Source organism: Protopterus annectens, chromosome 16.part0 (genome assembly GCF_019279795.1).
Source record: "Protopterus annectens isolate FY-2018-M chromosome 16.part0, PAN1.0, whole genome shotgun sequence".
In the NCBI taxonomy this organism is placed as follows: Eukaryota; Metazoa; Chordata; order Ceratodontiformes; family Protopteridae; genus Protopterus; species Protopterus annectens.
Window position 1 is genome coordinate 418,335,706 of NC_056750.1, and position 20,272 is coordinate 418,355,977.

Below are 20,272 nucleotides of genomic sequence, written 5' to 3' on the forward strand. Positions count from 1 at the left end.
ATGTGATATGAAAGAACTTGAGCAAGAGGGAGGATATAAACATTTGAAATTGATGAAGGATCAATAATAAAACATGAACAAATGTGAAAAAACTTAGTAAGGAATACTTTGGAAGACTTAAATTAATCCTGCAAACAGCGATGACATCTAGGAACAAAACCCAAGCTATAAACCAATTTGGTGGTCCTTTCCTAACAGTTTTGGAGTGACTGACTGGATACAAAACGTGTTAGATTAGACTGGAAAACAAAAAGGATGCTTCAAGCTCACCAAATGATTTATAAAATTCAGTGCATACCAAGATTATATATTCCCCATTCCGAAGCAGGTATGTGCCTCCTTGAAATTGATTACATGTATAGATCTGCAATCGTGGGACTCCACTAATCTGCTGACCTCAAGACCCAAACTTAGTGAAAGTTTTGAAACATGAGGAGAAAAAAATCAAAGATGACTTCTCTGCTTAATCTAGCAGAAGCATATCGGAGTCAAGCAGGAATGGAAAAAAAAAGAAGTAGCTAAAAATCAGGCAGCAACTGAATGTGCCAAAAAACAAAAGATGAATATAAGGTGAAGGACCAGATGAGAAGGCAAGAAATGTGGAAAATGCATAAATATAGTTGCAAATATAGAAAGGTTCTGGAAGAACGGAGGAATGGTTACGGAGAGGTGAATTCAAACCAACAGATGAAAGGTTAATATTGGCAGCCCAAGATGTTGAGCTATGTACAAGCTGGTTTACAAAGTCCACTAAACATGTAGGAGAAACAGACAAATGTAGGTTTTGTAAAACTGAATTAGAAACAGTTGCACACCTCACTGCTGATTGTGACATACTAATGGAAGAAGGAGCAAGACTGTTGCATTGGGGATTGTGCAAACATTATGGTATTAAAGTGACTGAAAAACACTGATAACATGAGCTACAAAGCATCGCAGAAAATGATGACATTTACATCACATGGGCTCACCCATTACCATCAGTTCAAAAGATAGATGCTAGAAAAACAGATATAGTGGTCCATGAAAAGAAGACAGGTAGCATTGATTACTGAAATCACCACACCCAGTGACTACAGTGTCGTGCGTACAGAGAGACACAAAGTCATAAAACATCAGGCTCGGCAGGCAGAAATGAGAGCAATATGGAAGAAAAATACCCAGACAGTTCCAATAGTAGTAGGAGCAACGGGTCTTATAAAAAAGAATCTACAATCATATTTAGATTTGTTACCAATACATGTAACCCCATACAAACTGCAGAAGGAGTCATTACTGGGCACACTGTGGGTGCTGCGAAGACCACTTTTGGCTGACATCAAAGATTGAAGCAATACTAATTTCATGAACTTTAATCGTACTTTGACTTAGGAATGGGGTCCTTTCCCATCATGGTATTAGAAACCGAAAAGACTTGGTGTGACAGGCTCTAGTTCAAGTCTGAGGTAATCCTGATTTGTTTAGTCATCTCTTGTGCATTTTTCGGTCTCTGAAGCATTTTCCTTTGGAACATTGGAAAAGGTCTCACTGGCAAAGTCTCTCTATAAGCTTTATTATCAGAAAAATGAGACGCAGAATGCCCTTTTATTTGATGGTTTAGTTTCTGTTGGATAATCTTTTGTATTTGCTCCTTAGCCTGTTCTGCAACAAGACATGTATTTGATCCTCCAGAAAAAATATTCTTATGGCAGCTTGATATAGCAGTTTGAATCTCACACCTGTCTCTCATTATTGTCTGAATGCAGTGATAAATGTGCTTTTCTTCTTATAGGTTCATAGATGTGTACTAGGCTAATGTCCCTGGAGCCTTTACAAGCCTAGCCCATAGAAGTGCTCTGGCATTGTGTCACCAGACATTAATTCCCAGTTCCTCTGCCAAGTAGAGCCACTGGAGTGATCCCCGGAGTGAACTTTCTATTACCCCATCCACTCATCAAGATTTCTCTTGAAAAGGGTCAGTGAGGTGCTCTGCTTGACACATATGGGAAGTCTACTCCAGAGCATGGGCAGTCTCTGGGTAAGGAACCTGTCCCTTCAGCATGTTCTTTTGATTGTGGTAATGAAGTTGAGGTCTATGGAGCGTGTGGTGCGGAGGGATTGGGATTTCTTTAGATGTAGCATTTCTAACACAGCTGGGTCAGACATGGCTTTGCAAGTCAAGCAGAGATCACCTCTAAGTAGGCGATATGAGACAGAGAATAGCTGGAGACTTTTAAGTCTGTCCATGTAGGACATGTGTTTAATGCCTATGATCCTCTTTGTGAGGTACTTTTGTGGCCTCACCAGCTGTTACAGGTGTCTAGGGAGGTACATGCCAAATGGGGCATTATACTCGATGATTGGTCTAATGAGGGAAGAGTAGACAGAGATGATGACGACCTCTTTCTTCCTGGATGCAAAACCCTTAGCAATGAGATGTGCCACATAGGACTTTCTGACCACAGTGGCAATGTGATGGTCGAAGGAGAGGTTGCTGTCAACCTGCGTCCCCAGATCTCTTATAACACCTTCAGTGTTCATTGGGCTTCCAATGATGTGGTAATTATTGGGAACTGAGGTTTTACCAAAGGGGATGACAACGCATTTTTGGCATTAAGCTTAGCCCAGTGTAGAGTGAATAGTCATTTTCTCCAAACACTTTGCTGTCTCTAATTTAATACTTTTCCCTTATGCCACAGGTTTATCAGAATCAAGTCTTTCTGCTGGTATAACTGCTTCTTTACTAATACAGGTCTTGGTTGCTTTAACACGGCCAGGTCTGAAGCATACATTTAATGTGCCCTTGCAATTAACAAATCCTGCTGTGGAATACCAGTCTAGTTGATTATTTCGGCTTTCATAATATTAATACAATCTGTTACTTTTGGTTTTCTCGCTATAGCAGAAGATTTTCTTTGCACATTCTGTATTTAACTCTACAATTTTTTGAAATAGTAGTTATTGAAAAGTGTCATACTCAGCCAGCCTTTTCTTCATTTCAGCTGCTGATTTTTGCAGTTTTATCAGTTCATCTGAATAGTTAAGTTATTGTCTCTGCTAATTTTTCCAGCCTTTTATTATTTGAGTTGATATTCTCCCTTCAATGTTTCATTTATTTTAATCACCTCTGAGTGCATTTGATTTATTATACGTTTCCTCTAAATTTGAAGAGATGCAAGATTTTTCCCCAGTTAGTTTTTGTTTCACATTTTCTAGTCGATTTTTTCAAGTTCTCTAAATTTCTTCTTCGCTGGCATCCAGGCAGTATATATCTTAGCCAGTAACTGGATTTTACTCATGAAGGCAGAATTACCAGCTGTTACTTCTCAATTTCTTTTTTCACAAGTTAGAGAACTGAAATTAAGCTACTGAGTACAGTGCAACTATCTTGGAAGAACACGGCTAATACAAATCGAACACCTTTTTATTAATCAAAATTATATACTTTAAACTGCTTACTCTACCTCTGTTTCAGAAAAATGCATTTTGCATTGTTACTACAGATGCAGCGAAACACACCAATTTCAGCCATTCAACATACTCTTAAGCATACTGTAACTATTTAAATAAATGTAAGAATGATTTCATACCTTGTAGTACTTTAGGGTACGCAACTGGTGAAAGCAAACATACCAGGGGTTGTCCAAATAAGTTAGTGAAGTTCTGTAATAAATAAACATAAATAAACCAGTGACATTTTGGTGTGCTATAGAAATTATGGTGCTGTACTTTAAGTTAAACTTCATTGTTTATAGAGTAGCATTTTCTAGTCACTATGCTGCTGATTTTTTACCTCTGTGATCAGTCTCCCTCCACAAGTGAAATATTCATCCCATTTATACTATATGTAATGTACTTAAGTTGATTTATAATCTTCTAGAATACTGTCTTAACCATGTAATCACCATTTTTCTTCCTCTGCCAACTGAGAGATTTCATCTATGTAATGTTAAAATAAAATGTTCCCACTCATATATGTCCTATGTTACAGTAAGAAACATGATGGTTGCTTAGTGAACCTAAATCAGTCACAAAAAATTAATAAATAAATGAATGTGCAAGTGACAACTATTCCATTAGGGAGGCTAAATGTGAAACACCCTAACAAAAATAAATACATAAATAAATAAAAAAAGACCAATTATTTAAGTGACTCCATTTGTGTAATGGTTTTGTGAAACAGGAGCTAGAGGAACCTTTGTGGAAGGGCAACTTAAGAGGTGTACTGTCTGTTCTCTCACAAAGTGGAAGAGGGCAATCATGCGGGTTATTCTTAGCCTTGAGAGTCAAGGGGTGATGAATCACTACTATGCTTGTGCAACAGTTGTCACTTTACAGTGACAGAGTAGATGCTTACATGCATATATGGCTGTATGTCAAAAGTTTCACAGCAATGTACACTGTATCCTTGTCAGAGCAAACGAAGCTAAAAGCCCCCCTAATGGTCTGGGCCATAGTACCTGGCTCTGCAGTTGAGCTAACTCATCTTCATGCTAGCACAGGTAGCAAGATGATGATGATGTGTTGGTTAGATGTCAGAGATTAGGGTGTGTCAGGTGCAGCTGTGGGTTTGGCAGACAAGGGGCTTGAATGTCAGAACTACCCTGTCAAAGATGTGTGACATGAAAAAAAGAGGTTATGTCTTACCATAATGTTCCATCTGTGTTGTTGATCTTCGTTCATTCATTACTGATGGGTTATCGGTTTCATCCTCGGAACCGAGCCGGCCAATATCAAGTTCATGTCAGCCAAAAACACTTGAGCCAAGGTCCTACCCAGAATGCTCTGCTCCCTGTTACATCAGATCAAGTTTGCAAGTTGATAGATAAAAGTAGAGGCTACCTCTGGTCATAACAGACCTACAATAAAGGAGTACATGAGATCAACAAAGAACCTCCGGATGAGGGATGGAGGGTGGGAAGTAATCAATGAACGAAGATCAACAACACAGATGGAACGTTATGGTAAGACATAACTTCTTTATCTGATGTTGTTAATCTACATTCATTCCTTACTGATGGGAGAGAGTCCCCAGCTATCTGTATCCCTGGGTGGCCCTCATGGAAGGACATTTGTTAGCACCACTGAGCCAAAGGAAGCTCTACCTCTGGAGGCCAAGTCCAATTTGTAATGGAGAATAAAGGTATAAGATTTGGCCCAAGCTGCAACTGAACAAATATCACTGAGGGAAGCCTTAGCACGGAAAGCTGCTGAAGTTGCCATAGATCTTGTAGAATGAGTTTTGACTCTATGAGGTAATGTGAGATTGTTTTTGTTGTATATAAAGTAATACAATTTCTCAACCATGAAGCCAATGTAACTTTTGATACAGGATGACCCCGTCTAGGTCCAGAAACAGCTGGTCTGATTTACAGGTAGATTTTGTTCTGTCCAGATAAAATTGTATTTGTCTATGAACATCCAAGGAGTGCAGGCAATACTCTCCCTTGTTAGAATGGTACAGAAAGAACACTGGAAGGTCAATAGATTGGTTGATAGACTGCTCTGACACCACTTTTGGCAAAAAGGAAGAATTAGTTCTCAGTGATACCCTATCCTTATGGAAGATAAGATAGGGAGGTTTGATGCATAAGGCTTGAAGTTCTGACATGCGTCTGGCCGATGTCATTGCAATCAAAAACAAAGTTTTCCAAGAGAGATATTTTACATCACATGAAGATGTAGGTTCAAAGGGGGAGCTGTTAGAGTTTGCAGAACCAATGCCAAATCACAAGGTTGTACTGGTTCTCTAAAGGGAGGTTTTAGGAGGATAACCCCTTTCAAGAAAGTCTTACAGAGTCTGTGTGACATATGTGAAGAATCTTGCACACCAATATGGAAATTTGAGATGGCAGCTACATGCACACGAATAGTAGTGGCAGACACCACAGAGTGGAAAAGATGTGATAAGTAATCCAGTACCACCGAAACTGGGGCTGACAAGATGTCTAATTGTTTATTTGCTGCCCACAGAGAGAACCTTTTCCATTTGTTAAGATAGATTAGTCTGGTGGATGATTTTTGAGATGCAATAAGAATATTGTGCACAGGGGATGAGAGGTTTTCATGCCTGGCAATCATTGGAAGTGGAGAAACCAAGCTGTCAGTTTCAGGGTTGTTAGATTGGGGTGAATCAAGCCCTGCGGATGGGAGATCAACATTGGGGATGGCTTGAGGATCCATGGTTTATCTAGCAGGTGGGGCCAGAGGAAGGGAAACCAGACTTGTCAAGGCCAATATGAAGCAATGAGGATCACTTTGCTCTTCAACTGTCGTGCTTTCTTCAGAAATTGGGAGATGAGGGGAAGAGGAGGATAAGCATAAAGTAGACCCGAGGGCCAAGCGTAGACTAGACCGTCTCTCGGTGACCGTCCCGAGGGGGGGGGGGGATTAGGGCAAAATAATTACTGCACTTGTAGTTGGTTGTGAAGGAAAATAGGTTGCGGCAAGGCCCCAGCGGTTGAAGATTTTTGCCGCTATCAAAGGACTGAGGGACCACTCATGAGGTTGCAGAATGCACCTGCTCAATTTGTCCACTGTCATGTTGGAGCTCCCGGGAATGTGTGTTGCAATTAGAAAGTGGTTGTAAGCTATCGCCCATTGCCATATTCTCAAGGCCTCTCGGCATAATGGGAAAGATCTGGTGCCCCCTTGCTTGTTGATGTACCAGACCACTGACATGTTGTCTGATTGGATGGCAATAGTCCCTGACAGAAGGATGGAATGAAATACTTGCAACGCCAGAAGCACCGCCCTCAGTTCTAGGACACTGATATGAAAAAGGGCCTCTGTCGCCGACCAGGTGCCTTGGACAGAGTTTCCCTGACATAGCCCCCCCATCAGGGTGGCGTTCGTGGTCACCATGGCCATCGGGTGATGGGGGTTGAAGGGGTGAGACCATTGTTAGGGATTTCGAGACGTCCAGCAGAGTAAATCTTGCTTGCATCTCCGAGTTACACTTATCTGAAAGGACAAAGGATGTTGTAGAGGGTACCACTGAGTGAGAGGAAGCCACTGAAGGAGCCTCATGTGGAATCTGGCTAGAGGAACAATGGTAATTGAGGCTGCCTGAGACCCCAAGAGCTGGAGTATAGATCGAGCGGGAAATTTGCGGTGACAGAGCAGCGGTTGAACTTGTTGCCATATTCTCTGAAGCCTGTGTTCCGGAAGGGATGCTGTGCAATTTCTCGTGTCCAACAGTACCCCTATAAATTCCAAAGACTGAGTTGGGGTCGGGTTGGATTTCTTCCAGTTTATAATGATTCCCAGGCTTTGAGCTGTTAAGAGAGTATACTGCAGGGCTTCTTCCAGTAGACACTTGTTGGGGTGGTGAGGAACCAGTCTAGATAGGGAAACTCTTGGAATCCTTGAAGTCGCAAGTCAGCAATAACCACTGCCATGCATTTTGTGAACACTCTGGGGGCTGTAGAGAGACCGAAGGGCAGAGCTCAAAATTTGTAGTGACTGGCTGCTATGCGGAAGCGGAGGTATCTTCTTGACCATTTGTCCATTTTTATGTGGTAATACGCATCTTGAAGATCTACAGAGCACATCCAATCGTCTTCTTCCAAAAGAGGAAGGATAGACTGAACCGTGAACATCCGGAATTTCTCTGCTTTTACCAATTTGTTCAGTGTACTGAGATCCAGAATTGGTCTCCAGTCCCCAGTCATTTTTGGCACTAAAAAGAACCTCGAGTAAAAACTGGATCCTATCTGGTCTGGGGGGACTGTCTGGATGACTCTTTTTTGTAGCAGCTTTTGGATTTCTTGTGCTGCTGCTTCCCTTTGACTGGGTGGAACGTCGGGTAATACTCTGGATGAGATAGGACAAAGATGGAAGGGGATGCAATAGCTTCTGGATATTATCCGTTGTACCCAAGAGTCGGTGGTTATATTTTGCCAGGCAGTGGGGTACAACGAAAAATGGCCCCCACCCGCTTTCAGAGGTGAGCAGTCGGGCAACACTTCAGGAGCGCTGATAGGGTTTGGCCAGAGAATGAATCTCTGGAACCCCGGTTTCACTGACCTCCTCTGCCCCGAAAGGGTAGTCTTCCACTGGAGTTTCCCCCTCTGCCTCTAGGGGAGAACTTACACGTGCGTCCTGGAAAGGGCCCTCTGATTTCCTGTGCCACATCTTCCCGCTCCTCTGATTTCTGGAGTAGAATCGTTGAGGAATGGAGTGTCTGACACCAACGGCACACAGGGTCTTGCCATCTTATTCGCACCTTGCCAGCATATCTTTCTCTTTAGGGCCAAACAAAGAAGTGGCCTCTACAGGGGCATTCATGAAGGAAGCCTTAAAGGAGTCTGCAAAGTCGCATCCAGGCATGTCTGGCGATTATATCCACGCCTGCCGCTCTAGCTGCCCCTTCCATTGCGTGAGAAATAAGAAGCATGGAAGAGTTGGAAATGGACTCTAGGGTGGCTATCTGAGAAGTCACGTTGTCGCGAACCACGTCAGAAACAGCTCCTGCTAAGGTTTCAGAGAGCTGGTTCATAAGATCCTGCTGAAGCCTGGTAAAGTGTACCAAATAGTTCAAAGACCTTACGGCGAAGGTTGATGAAGCAAACACATGCTTCCTTAATATGTCAATCGCCCATGACTCCTTGTTGCGCGGATGGACAGTTTAGCTCTCTTCTGCCAAATCCTTTTTAGTTGCAGCCACCACCACCACAGCATCTACTGGAAGACCTCATGACCAATGTGGGTGCTCAGCTGGGGGGGGGGGTGATAATATTTTATCTGGTCTCCTTGGTATCGCTTCCAGGGTGTCAGGAGCCTTCCATGCGCACTGGACGATGAGCTGGACGTGCTCATCAGCAGGTGGGGTGACCCAGGAGGTAGGGGCCGGCCACAAAAAGCCTGCAGGAATACGGATACCTCTCAGGAAGGATTAGAGGACTTCCAGTCACCACTCTAAGGATCTTGAGGATGTCACCAAAGGACACCTCATCAGAGGGTGACCATGGGCACCCTTCCCCGTCATCAAAATCTATATCTTCAGTCAATGACTCCTCAGTGGAGTCCCTGTGCTTCCTCTTGCACGACGCTTTGCGGGGTACTTCCTCCTCAGTGGGAGGTTCTGGGGAAGACTGCAAAGAGGGGGTCTCCTGAGGAGGAGGAGTAAACTGAGGCTCTCGTGTCTGGCGGTAGAGGCTTGTGACAGTTGCAGCACAGAGGGGGGAGAGGACTCTGACATGTGGGATTTACCAGCAGAGGCAAGCGCCATCTCCATGGTCTGGAAGGCTGGCCCACCCAAGGAGGGATGGGAGCCCAGAACTGAGCATTTCAACCTCGGAACCGAGGTCATGCCCTGCCCCGACAAGCCTACCCCCAGACCAGGAGTCTCAAAAGGACCATGAACCATGTGAGAGAGAGAGAGAGAGAGAGAGGATCCCTGGAGGGTGCCATGAAAAAATAGGCATGGAGCCAGAAATGCCCTCACCCACGGCACAGCCACTGGCCTGAGAACAGCCTGATGCCCAGTGCACCAAGGGCCACAAGGACGACTCTGGTTCCAAAGTGAGATCCACTATTGGAGTTGGAGGAAGGGAAGCTGCTGTCAGAATAATAGGTTTCGAAATTTGAGTAGAAGTCAAAGGAGGAGTGTACGTTGGGGTTTGAGGAGATATACATTCACCTGAATGAGGGAGCATGGACTTTGATGGTTGAGAGAGACCTCTGGCCACAAGCAACTGGTCAACAAGCCTCAACACATCTTGTTCAGAAAGACTCTTGGCTGACCTCATGGAGAAAGCTGATGGTGATTCTGGCCTTTCTAGAAAAGGACTATATTGACTGCCAGCAAATGGATCCAGTGAAAGAGAATATTTGGTCCTTGCTAATTCAATAGATGCAGAGCCCGGAACCGAGGATGTCTGCACCAAGGAAAACGGTGTGGAAGTAGTCTGCACCGACGTCAGCACCATAGTAGTTGAAGGTGTCTGCACCATAAAGGCAAAAGTCTGCCACGAAGGTATGTTGCCATCGTGGAAAGTGTCTGCACCGGTAATATGGACGGTGCCAAGAAGGACTGCACCGAAGCACGTTGGTGCCAAAAAAGTCTGCACAGTGGAGTACAGAAGAGTCCTACTCGGAGCCGAAGGGGATTGTACCAATGGTGCTGAAGGGGACGGAACCTGCATGGACGGTGCCGGTTAGGGTGCCGGTAAGGGTTGCGACAGAACTGTCGGAACCGTAGTTGTCTTCACCGGGAACTCCGGTGCTGGTATCAATAAGGAAGACATGCCTGAAGCCAGAATCATTTGGGGTGGTGCCAAGCCTGTTGCCGACAGGGTCACAGGTGGCAGCGCCAAAGTAGTAATCAGTTTCACCTTCTTAAGAGTTGACGATCTGTGATCTCCAGAGGGAGAAGAGGGGAGCGACTTTGATGAAGAAAAGGAAGAATGCCTCTTACGGGGTTTAACAGGAGGGGCTGAGCCCTCTGACCCAGAAATAGCCTCAGAGAAAGAAGACTTGAGAAGACCTTTCAAAATTAACTTATTCTTCCTCTTGTTGAGAGTCCTGGTAGAGAAATCTTTACAAATCCCACACAGGGGATCCACAGTAAGGTGGAAGACATTCAGACAGTAGACACATAAGTCATGGCCATCGGAAAGCGGTAACTTATGGCCGCAATCCTTATACTGCTTGAAACCAATGCTACTTTTCTTATCCAACATAATGATGTGGAGAAGAAGAACTTTACCAAAAGGAAGAAGAAGGGCCACCCAAAAAGGGTAAGAAGAGAAAGGAAGGATTACCAACGATGGTAATGAAGTATTACCTTAAGGTAAGAAAAGAGGGTAAAAAAGGGAAAAGACTAAAGGGAGAGAGTCTAAAGTATATGGTAGGGTAGGAAAATACTAGTATAAACTATTGAGAATATTTAAAGTAAGAACAATGTATAAAACTTTCAAAAAATTAGACAGCTGAGAGAGTGGCTTGACATGGCTGTACAGCAACGCGGCAAACGAGATCTGAGGTAACAGGGAGCAGAGCATTCTGGGTAGGACCTTGGCTTGAGAGTTTTTGGCTGACGCAAGCTTGATATTGGCCGACTTGGTTCCGAGGACAGAACCGATAATCCATCAGTAAGGAATGAATGAAGATTAACAACATCAGATGAGTCTGATTACAAAAAAATGCAAGGCAATCACTGCAACAGATCAAGAGACTCTTTTTACAAAAAATGGGTGTATAAACTCTAGCAGTACATCCAACAAGAACAACAAGCAATTGGTTCATATGTCTGTACTTATCTGTGCAACCAGTAAAACCAATGTCCTAAGGATTCTCTCAATCACAGAATCTATAAACATATGTCTTATTTATGTATGTATTTATCTTGAGTATGTAAACTGGCCTCAAAGGTCCCTTTTCAGTAAAACCCTGCAATCAAAATTAAAGAAAACAGCATTTTTATAAATGTATAAAAACATGTACAGAGAAGGTTGCTACAAAATTATAACTACAGCAGAAGATGCAGCCACACAGCACAATACATTACTTGGAGCCTAAATTATACTTCAGTTACATAGTAAAGAAACAAAAAGAAAACAGAATATTCAATGCTAGTAAGTGCAAGAAAATCAAACATGATAATATGTTTGACCCATCCTTAAATAATCTTTTCTCAGATTAATAAAGTGAAAGAAATGTTCTACTCTGAAAAGGCAGTAAGCTGCATAATTTTGTAGCTCAACAAAATAAGGCTTTAATGATACTTCAAAAAGTACTGCTGTGTGGTAAAGGTCAGAAAATTTGCAGCAGAACTAAAGATTAGCAGGGGAATGTTTTTATATTCAATATAGAATTGACAAAATTACAAAAACTGTTATAAGTTGATGACAATCAAGGCTGAAAAGGCAATTTTTGATCACTGAGTAAAGCAAGCCGCAACAAGTTTTCTTTTATTAAGGTGTAGCATATTAAGCTTCTGTGAGGTGTCCCACTGGCTTAAATGATGTAGGTGAAGTAAGTGATTATAAGGTGGCAACACTGTACTTTTACAGGGCGCATATCAAATAACACCGGTGAAGATACAACATGAAAAAGTAATCTAGGGAAAATTCAACTTTCTAGTAAAATAAAATAACGACACAAGTGACACTTGTGAGCAGAAGCTCAAATATTATAAATTTTGTTCTAGAAGTCTCCCCCTCAAAGACAGTGCAGCTGTATGAGATGCACTTTCCCGTACAGTAGATGCATAATTCCTTACTGCTACAGTATTTTTGCTCAGGACACAACAATCAACCAGCTTCCAAAACCTCTGGATCCCTCCCACACTTGCATTTTTTCTGCTGATTGGATAACCCTGGGGAGGGAAATTAGCAGTTAAGTGGAAAATCTTCAGCACTCTCTTGCCTAAAAGTAAAGAAGTAGCATACTCTTTGTGATATATATATATATATATATATATATATATATATATACACATACATATATACACCAACAAGCATAGCTCTCAATTGACCCAAACAGTCCGAGGACACCATTTTTTAAGCTTAAATAAGCTTACCTTCCTGAATGTCTGATTTGGGTGCAAGTACACCCAAGATTTACAGTAAAGAAAGTTCTGTTAAGGCTGTAGATAGCCAATCAGAGAGTTGCTTTACTGCACCTGCTTTGCATGCAGCTGTGCAGCTGGCTGGCTTCATTTCCTGTTGTGCTGAAGTGGCTGTGGTGGACCTAGTATGCCTCTAGTGCTCAATCAGGTCCACTCAGTCTGTATATCAAGCAGAATCAGCATGGAGATGGAAGGGTTTATTAACAGTTACCGTTGGAGCTGGAGATACAGAGACCGAGAGAAGCAAACTCATTGACTGAGGTTCAAGGGAGTGACAGCTAGAAGTGAGATGTGCCTGGATTGAATTTTGGCCATGGATCGCATTTGGATCTTGAGTGTGGATTTAATTTGACGGCTTCCAGCAGCATGGTCAGAGTGAAGAGTTTTGTAATTGTTCCCAGCAGGACTGAGCTGAGGTGGTTAGTGAGTGTGATCAAGGATTTTATTTTAAATTTTTATTTTCTGCAGTGTACAGGTAAGTAGGTAAGAGCTCCATACCTCTCAGCTGTCCAGATTTTCGAATAATGACCAGATTTTTGCCTCATATTTTTGGTCCATTTTTTTTAATCTGTTTTTCTGACAAATTAGTGGCAAATCATTTAAGACTGAAGTTAAAAAATAATGACAGACATTTGAATTTCAGTCTTCATATTGTTCAGAAAATTCATGCTAATGTAAAACCTGTTCTTCTATCAACTTTCTAAGTTTTTAAGATCAATATTTAAAAAATGCCTTTATTGTTGGTCCTTTGTCCCACTTTTATTCATGGCTTTGTCAACATTTTTTGTTCTAAGAGGTTAACAGGTATGAGCTAGGCACTGCTTGAGGTTGGGACCCATATGTTATTGACTGCTTCAACACACCTCTTCACAATTAGTGCAATGGAGTGGCGCACATGACATACCTTAATAGTAGGTCTTCAGGGGAGTAATATTCTAGGAGTAAAGCAATCCACCATTCTTTGTATGAAGTTTTAATGGCTGTTATCCTTCTATAGTTTTGTAGGAAAACATTTTGTAATATCCAGTTTTCAGTCATGGTTCACATTGTTATTTCATGTAGTCTGACCACCCTTTAAAGGTAAAGACATTATCTTGCTTGAATAACTGTACAATAAAAAGCCAACATTTACTTTAAAATGAAAGGAATGAGAAAGATACCAGTAATTCCAAGAGCATAACCTAAGGAATGCTCACAACTGGGAAATGCAGGTACTGTTGGGAAAGTGTAAGACTGACAAAGGACTAGTGATGGGGATGCTAAGGAAGAGCCCACATGTTACTGACTACTACAATACTCACTCTCAAGGATATACTACTTATGTGGTTAAGGCAAGCACACTGCCATATTATAAACATGTACTCTATGTATACTATATGCAGTGCTATTTCTGTATGCAATAGCTATATGTTTTTATATTATGTCATAAGCTATTATTTGCATGGAAGTTGCCATGATATATGACCTGTGAGGTATTCTTTAGTATATATGTACATAATGTTTGATTTGGACTTACAGCATGGGTATCTGTGACCCTGCAAGCAAGTTAAGATGACTGTACTGTCCATGTTTTCATTTCTGGATGCAGTTATTATCTCTATGTGTAGAGTTACACTTCTAATGTCAGTTCATGTCAGACTCAAAATACACATATTTACCTACAATTTATATTCTTTCTTTGATTTGTACAGCTGATATAGACATAAAAATCATGTTTGTATCTGTTGCAGTTAAATATATTCTTTATTTTATAAATATCTTGATAGTATTTCATTTCACTTTTATACAGCCTTCTACAGTACCCTTTTTCTTCATGCTGCACCAAATTAATATCTTTACATGGCTAATAAGGTAGACATTTCCATCTCATATGTTGTTTGCTATTTTTTTCCACATCACTACTATTTCATCAACTGATGTAATGATAACATTACGTTCTTTTTTATCAAAAGTGTTACTGGTTTTGGCTGACAGTGGTTTTGGACAGGTAGTTATGTCACACAGTGAAGTACAGTCTGGGTGGGGGCTTATAACTGAAGTTCTAAGGATGTAGCTGTATGAGTTTTTTTCAAATGTACATGGGTGGATTGCAGCAATGCAGGTTTGGAAGTGCTACATAGAGGTTAAACATGCATATATGTAATGTATGGTGGATGAGGACTGTAGATTTACCAAGGCTGGATGTGTTATTAACTCACTGGTAGAGGTTCAGAGGTGTTCACCAGGTTAACAACCACTAGGGCCTTCTTGTTCTTAATGGCCTTATGAAATTGCACATTGTTCATGATGGTGGGCTGGGGGCTAGGACGCAATAAAAAAAAATCACATGACAACAAGTATAACATTGTATTGGTAGTCTCATTCTTTGTAATGATTACAAGATAAGTATTGGTTAAGGTCAGAGAAAGTCAGGTGACTCAACATTTAGGCTTGAGAACAGACACCAACGTCAGCTAATGGTCAGATGCATTGGTGCCAAAAAAAGTCAGACTGCCAAAAGGAGGATTGTCAATTTGTATTTCTTGTACTTACCAAGTTGTAGGTTTTTGATGCTTTAGAGGTAGTGACTGCCAGAGCCGTGTGTTTGGTATGGATAGAGTTGATGTTTTTCTTCCTTTCTTTGTTTTGTAGTGTTAGAGTTCTCAAATGCAAGAGGGGTATGGAGGCATGGTAAAAATAAGTTTTACAAGAATTATAGCAGGAGTATATTACACACCACTTAAGTTAAAGCACACAAAGAACCAGTGGTGGCTGAGGGCAGCAATGCTAGCCACATTTCTTTTATTTTGTGACTGACTGACTGGGATTATCCCCCTCTCCTAACAATATAGTGTCTTGTTTTTCATAGTATAATGCTGTCATGGTAAATGATGGTGTTTAAAATCAAGTTGCAGCCATTTGTCCTTTTTTAAGACTTAGTAACGAACTTCTTTTACTCTTGTATTCAGAAATGACTGTTTTTTTTATACAGTGTGCAAGAGCATGTTAATGTACCCTGAACTGCTGCATTTTGGGTACTGCCATATTTCTTCCAATTCAAGCTATTAAATGAGGAACTGCAAAGAAATCGGTTTGCTTGGCAGAAAATGACTTCCCTGGTTTTCAATTAACTTTTTTTCAGGGTGAACACTTTACAATAAGTTATTTTTATGTATAGCTTATTCGGATAGCTAGTGCTTCTACAATTACAGTTAATTAACAGTACAAACTCCAAAAGGTGTTTATTTTGTGAATTCAGGAATGTCTCATGAGTGTAATTATGTACTTGTTGGTATTTTTACTTTTTTCACCACAGGTTTCTGTTCAGCCACCTTAATTTCACAGACACAGCTCAACTAGTCAGAGACAAATCTCAACAGAATCAGGGAAAGTCAAGAAATAATCAGGGACACTTTTAAAATGTACTTTTTAACTTGAAACATTGCCAGACAGATTCAAAATTAACATACATTTTCTGAAGTAAAAGTAGTCTACAACTCTAATTTCATTATTTTATTAAGTACACAATAAGAAGCACTGAAATAAAGTCCAAAGGAATCCAAGCAACGAAAAGTTGAGTTAGAAAAAACCTTTTATAAACAACAAAGCTTTCAGGTTAAAAAAACCCTTTTTCAATGTTTCACAAACAGTATATTTAAAACGCCCCTATATATACATAACACATGAATTAAATGATCATATGACCTACAGCCATCATCACATGATCAAAACCAATGCATAAACACATAAAAAATACATTGAAAAAACACTAGAAAAAACACTTGAAAGGACATATAAGTATTTGGCCAACAATAAAACTAATGTCAATATTTATCTGTTCATTATCTAGTGAATGACATGTTCAAAACTATTAAAAAGATTATTTATATATACAATATAATGTAATGTAATATACACTATAGTATATAGACATTATAAAATCAACTTAATCTAGTTTGTTGAATTTTATTTAAAACTGGCTTTAAAGACACTGCACTATTCAAGCCTGGATAGTTATCTGCTAATAATCTAACCATCCTGAGGTCCAATAAATTAGACAAATCACCTCCTCTAGGTGAAGCTATAATGTGGTCTAGAACTTGAAAACTAAATTGATGTTCACTACCCCTTAGGGCAATGTGCTTAAATAACTATCCAGGCTTGAATAGTGCAGTGTCATAGTCATATGATCATTTAATTCATGTATTATTTTATTAAGTGTAATTTACCACCTTTTCCCCAAAAGTCATCAGTTTTGGAGGAATTAAGAGGGGCAGAGATACAACTTGAGTCAAAATCAGGGAAAGTTGAGGGATATCTCTCCCAGGAGTTCTTACCTAAAATATACAGAATGTGGGATATTTTTTGTATGCAGCAGCACTGCATTTTGTGAATAGCTAGTATGAGCAGGTTTTAAGACCTTGAATCTAGCCCCTATGCAGAAAATTGAAATGCACGTTGTACCTAAACATCTGGCTTGGAAGGTGAAATTTTAAAAGGTCTCAAAGGGAATGAAATGACAAATGTAACCATTTCAGTCTGTTTGATGGGGGGTACACAGTTTGTTAGAAGCTACATAGGAGCACCTACATTACATTTACTTGTGTTGTGTTTATGCTATGTTTATGGGTCTGTGGTTAATGTGGTGGTTATGAGTATGCAACTGCAGAAAATTAAACAAGAGGGTGATAATTTTTGTGTGTTTTTATTCTGTAGCGGAGGTCAGATAAAAGTTTAATAAAAGGTTTACAACACAATGAATGAGCTCTTTCTTCTCATAAAAAGAGACTTCATCAGATAACAAAATTCCACAATTAAATCAGTTTAAATACTAGGGCGGCCACGGTGGTGCAGCGGTTAGTGTTGTCACCTCACAGCAAGAGGTTCTCTGGTTCGATCCTCGGCTGGGGTGTCTTCTGTGCGGAGACTGCATGTCCTCCCTGTGGTTGCGTGGGTTTCCTCCGGGTGCTTCGGTTTCCTCCCACATCCCAAAGACAGATTGGACACTCTAAATTGGCCCTAGGTGTGAGTGCGTGTCTGTGCCTTTTGTGGAAGGTTGGGCTGGCAACTCAACACTGTAAAACTCTACTGCCAATCATTAGCCGACAGGTGATCCGCTGTGGCAAAGCCAAAAGAAGAAGAAGAAGAATTCAGTTTAAATACTCATCCTAGGATGGTTGGTATACGTCATTAATTAACCTCAACCATGTTAACCCTTAAATGACTACAATAGCAAAAATGTGTTGCCCACGATCTAGAATAATAATAAATTGTCATTTTAAACTTCAACATCATAAAAACGTTATCAGTTTGCACAATTTGAAATAAAAAAAATATCTGTGAATATATTTAAATATATTTACACCCTAAAACACTATCTTGGATATAATTTTACAATCCTTACACTAAAGCCGTTCTCTCCTTTAACACAGGCATAACAGAAGCAGAATCATTAAGTACAGGGAGGAAAGTGGCTCAATCTCAACTGCCATTTTTAACTCCTTTTTTAACCAAATAAGTTTCCAATCTCCCCCCCCCCCCCTGTTAATGTTGGGTGCTAACATATCTATAATACCAAACCTAAATCCACTAAATTTGGCACATGTCCTAGCATGTTTATAGACAGCATTAGTTTTTTATTCATATTTATATCATAAAGATGTTCATAAATTCTTGCTCTTAAAGCTCTTTCCATTTTGCCAATATAGAAGGCAGGGCACCCTTCACATTTTGCCATATATATTAACCTTGTGGAACAACAGTTCCCACTTTCGAATTCTACCCTGCTTCCTAGTTGGTTCTCTAAAATAATATAGTCCCCTTAAAAATAAAGGGGCATTGTTTAAATCTACCACAGGGTTTTGTGCCAATTGTGTAATTATTAGGGGGAATAGTTTTTGATTCAAATATTTGTTTGAAGTTCTTTCCTGTTTTAAAGGAAAAGGGGGGGGGAACTTACCTACAGCTTATTGTACTTAATTACTAACCCTAAAAAGACACCAGTTTCTCTTAACACTATCTTGCACCCATCCGGTGTACTGGTTAAATTCAAGTACCTCCTTTACTTGTACGTCAGATTCTTGGACGGCATTTTTATTCTGTGGAATGGGGAAGAGGATGGAATAGAACAATTTATGGTGTACTTGAATGGATGTTCCAAATATTTTACATTTACTTCTAATTGGAACGTTAATTCCATCAGCTACCTCAACACCACCATTCATCAAACAAATACTGGCTTTAAATCAAAAGTATTTAGGAAAGAAACATTCTGTAATAGTTACTTGCATTTTACTAGCAACCACCCTTTTAGGCAAAAGAAAAATCTAGTTAGGGGGTAGGCGATTAGAGTTGCCGGAATGACATCTGAACAAACTGACATTAAGTTTGAACTAGAAAAAGTGCAAGAGATGTTTTTAGAAAGTGATTATCTTAACAAATTTTTAACAGACAATATCAATGAGGTACAAGGGGGTTGGGGCACTAAAGTTCAAACCCACGTTTAGGTGTTGGACTTGATAAGATCAAGGAGCCTCACCCTGAAGTTATGACAGAGCTTTAGAACTTGAATTTAACCAGTACACTGGATGCGTGCAAGATATTAAGAGAAACTGGTGTCTTTTTAGGTTTAATAATGAAGTACAAGAAGCTGTAGAAAGAACTTTAAACAAATATTTGAATCAAAAACTATTCCCCCTAATAATCGTAAAGGTGGCATAAAACCTTGTGATAGATGTAAACAATGCCCCTTTATTTTTTAAGGGGGAATATATTATTTTAGAGAACCAACTAAGAAGCAGGATGGAATTCAAAAGTGGGAACTGTTGTTCCACAAGGTTAATAGGGTCTACATTAGTTCACCGAATGCTTAGGCAAGCGAATGGTGATTAATCGACTCCATGTAAGCGAAAGCTTACAAAACCGAACTGTCAGAACAGCGATTTTTTTTCCAAGGGAAACAAATCGCTGTTCCAAAAAAAAATAAATAAAATAAGCACATTAAAACATCAGATTAAGTGGGGGACTTCGCCCCCTACACCCCCCCCCACTTAAATATACCAACTCCGAGACCACACTACAGTGCCGAAAATGGCAAAGTACCCAGGGAAATAATTTGCTTACATGCCGCTTTGATATTTTGCAGTTTCAGTTTTGTCAGTTCAACCAAGACGCATTTGAAAACATGCGTCTTCGGTCTGCTGATAGGAACCCGGTTAATATATGGAAAAATGTGAAGGGTGCCCTGCCTTCTATACTGGGGAAAAAGGAGAGAACTTTAAGAACAAGAATTTATGAACATCTTTACGATATAAATATGACTAAATAAACTAATGCTCTCTTTAAACATGCTAGGATATGTGCCAGCTTTAGTGGATTTAGGTTTGATATTATAGATATGTTGGCACCCAACATTAATGGGGGGGGGCTTATTTTGTTAAAAAAGGAGTTAAAATGGCAGTTGAGATTAAGAGCCACTTCCCCCCTGGACTTAATGATTCTGTTTCTCCTATGCCTGTGTTAAAGTAGAGAGCGGCTTTATTGTAAGGATTGTAAAGTGATATCCATGATAGTGTTTTAGGGTGTAAATATATTTAAATATATTCACATATATTTTTTATTTCAAATTGTGCAAACTGATACAATTTTTATGATGTTGAATTTTAAAATGAGAATTTTTATTATTACAGATTGTGGACAGCAATTTTTTTATATTGTAGTCATTTAAGGGTTAACATGGCT

At 40.1% G+C, this 20,272-nt stretch overlaps 1 protein-coding gene across 8 annotated transcripts in view; it reads right to left on the reverse strand.

The window, feature by feature from the left end:
- Positions 1 to 20,272, reverse strand: part of SCAI (suppressor of cancer cell invasion) — a 2,763,600-nt gene that overhangs the window by 121,479 nt on the left and 2,621,849 nt on the right. For all 8 annotated transcript variants that reach the window (XM_044058030.1, XM_044058027.1, XM_044058025.1 and 5 more), the window contains one exon: positions 3,570 to 3,642. In XM_044058030.1, coding sequence (XP_043913965.1) covers positions 3,570 to 3,642 — 73 coding nt within the window. The remainder of the gene's footprint in view (positions 1 to 3,569; positions 3,643 to 20,272) is intronic.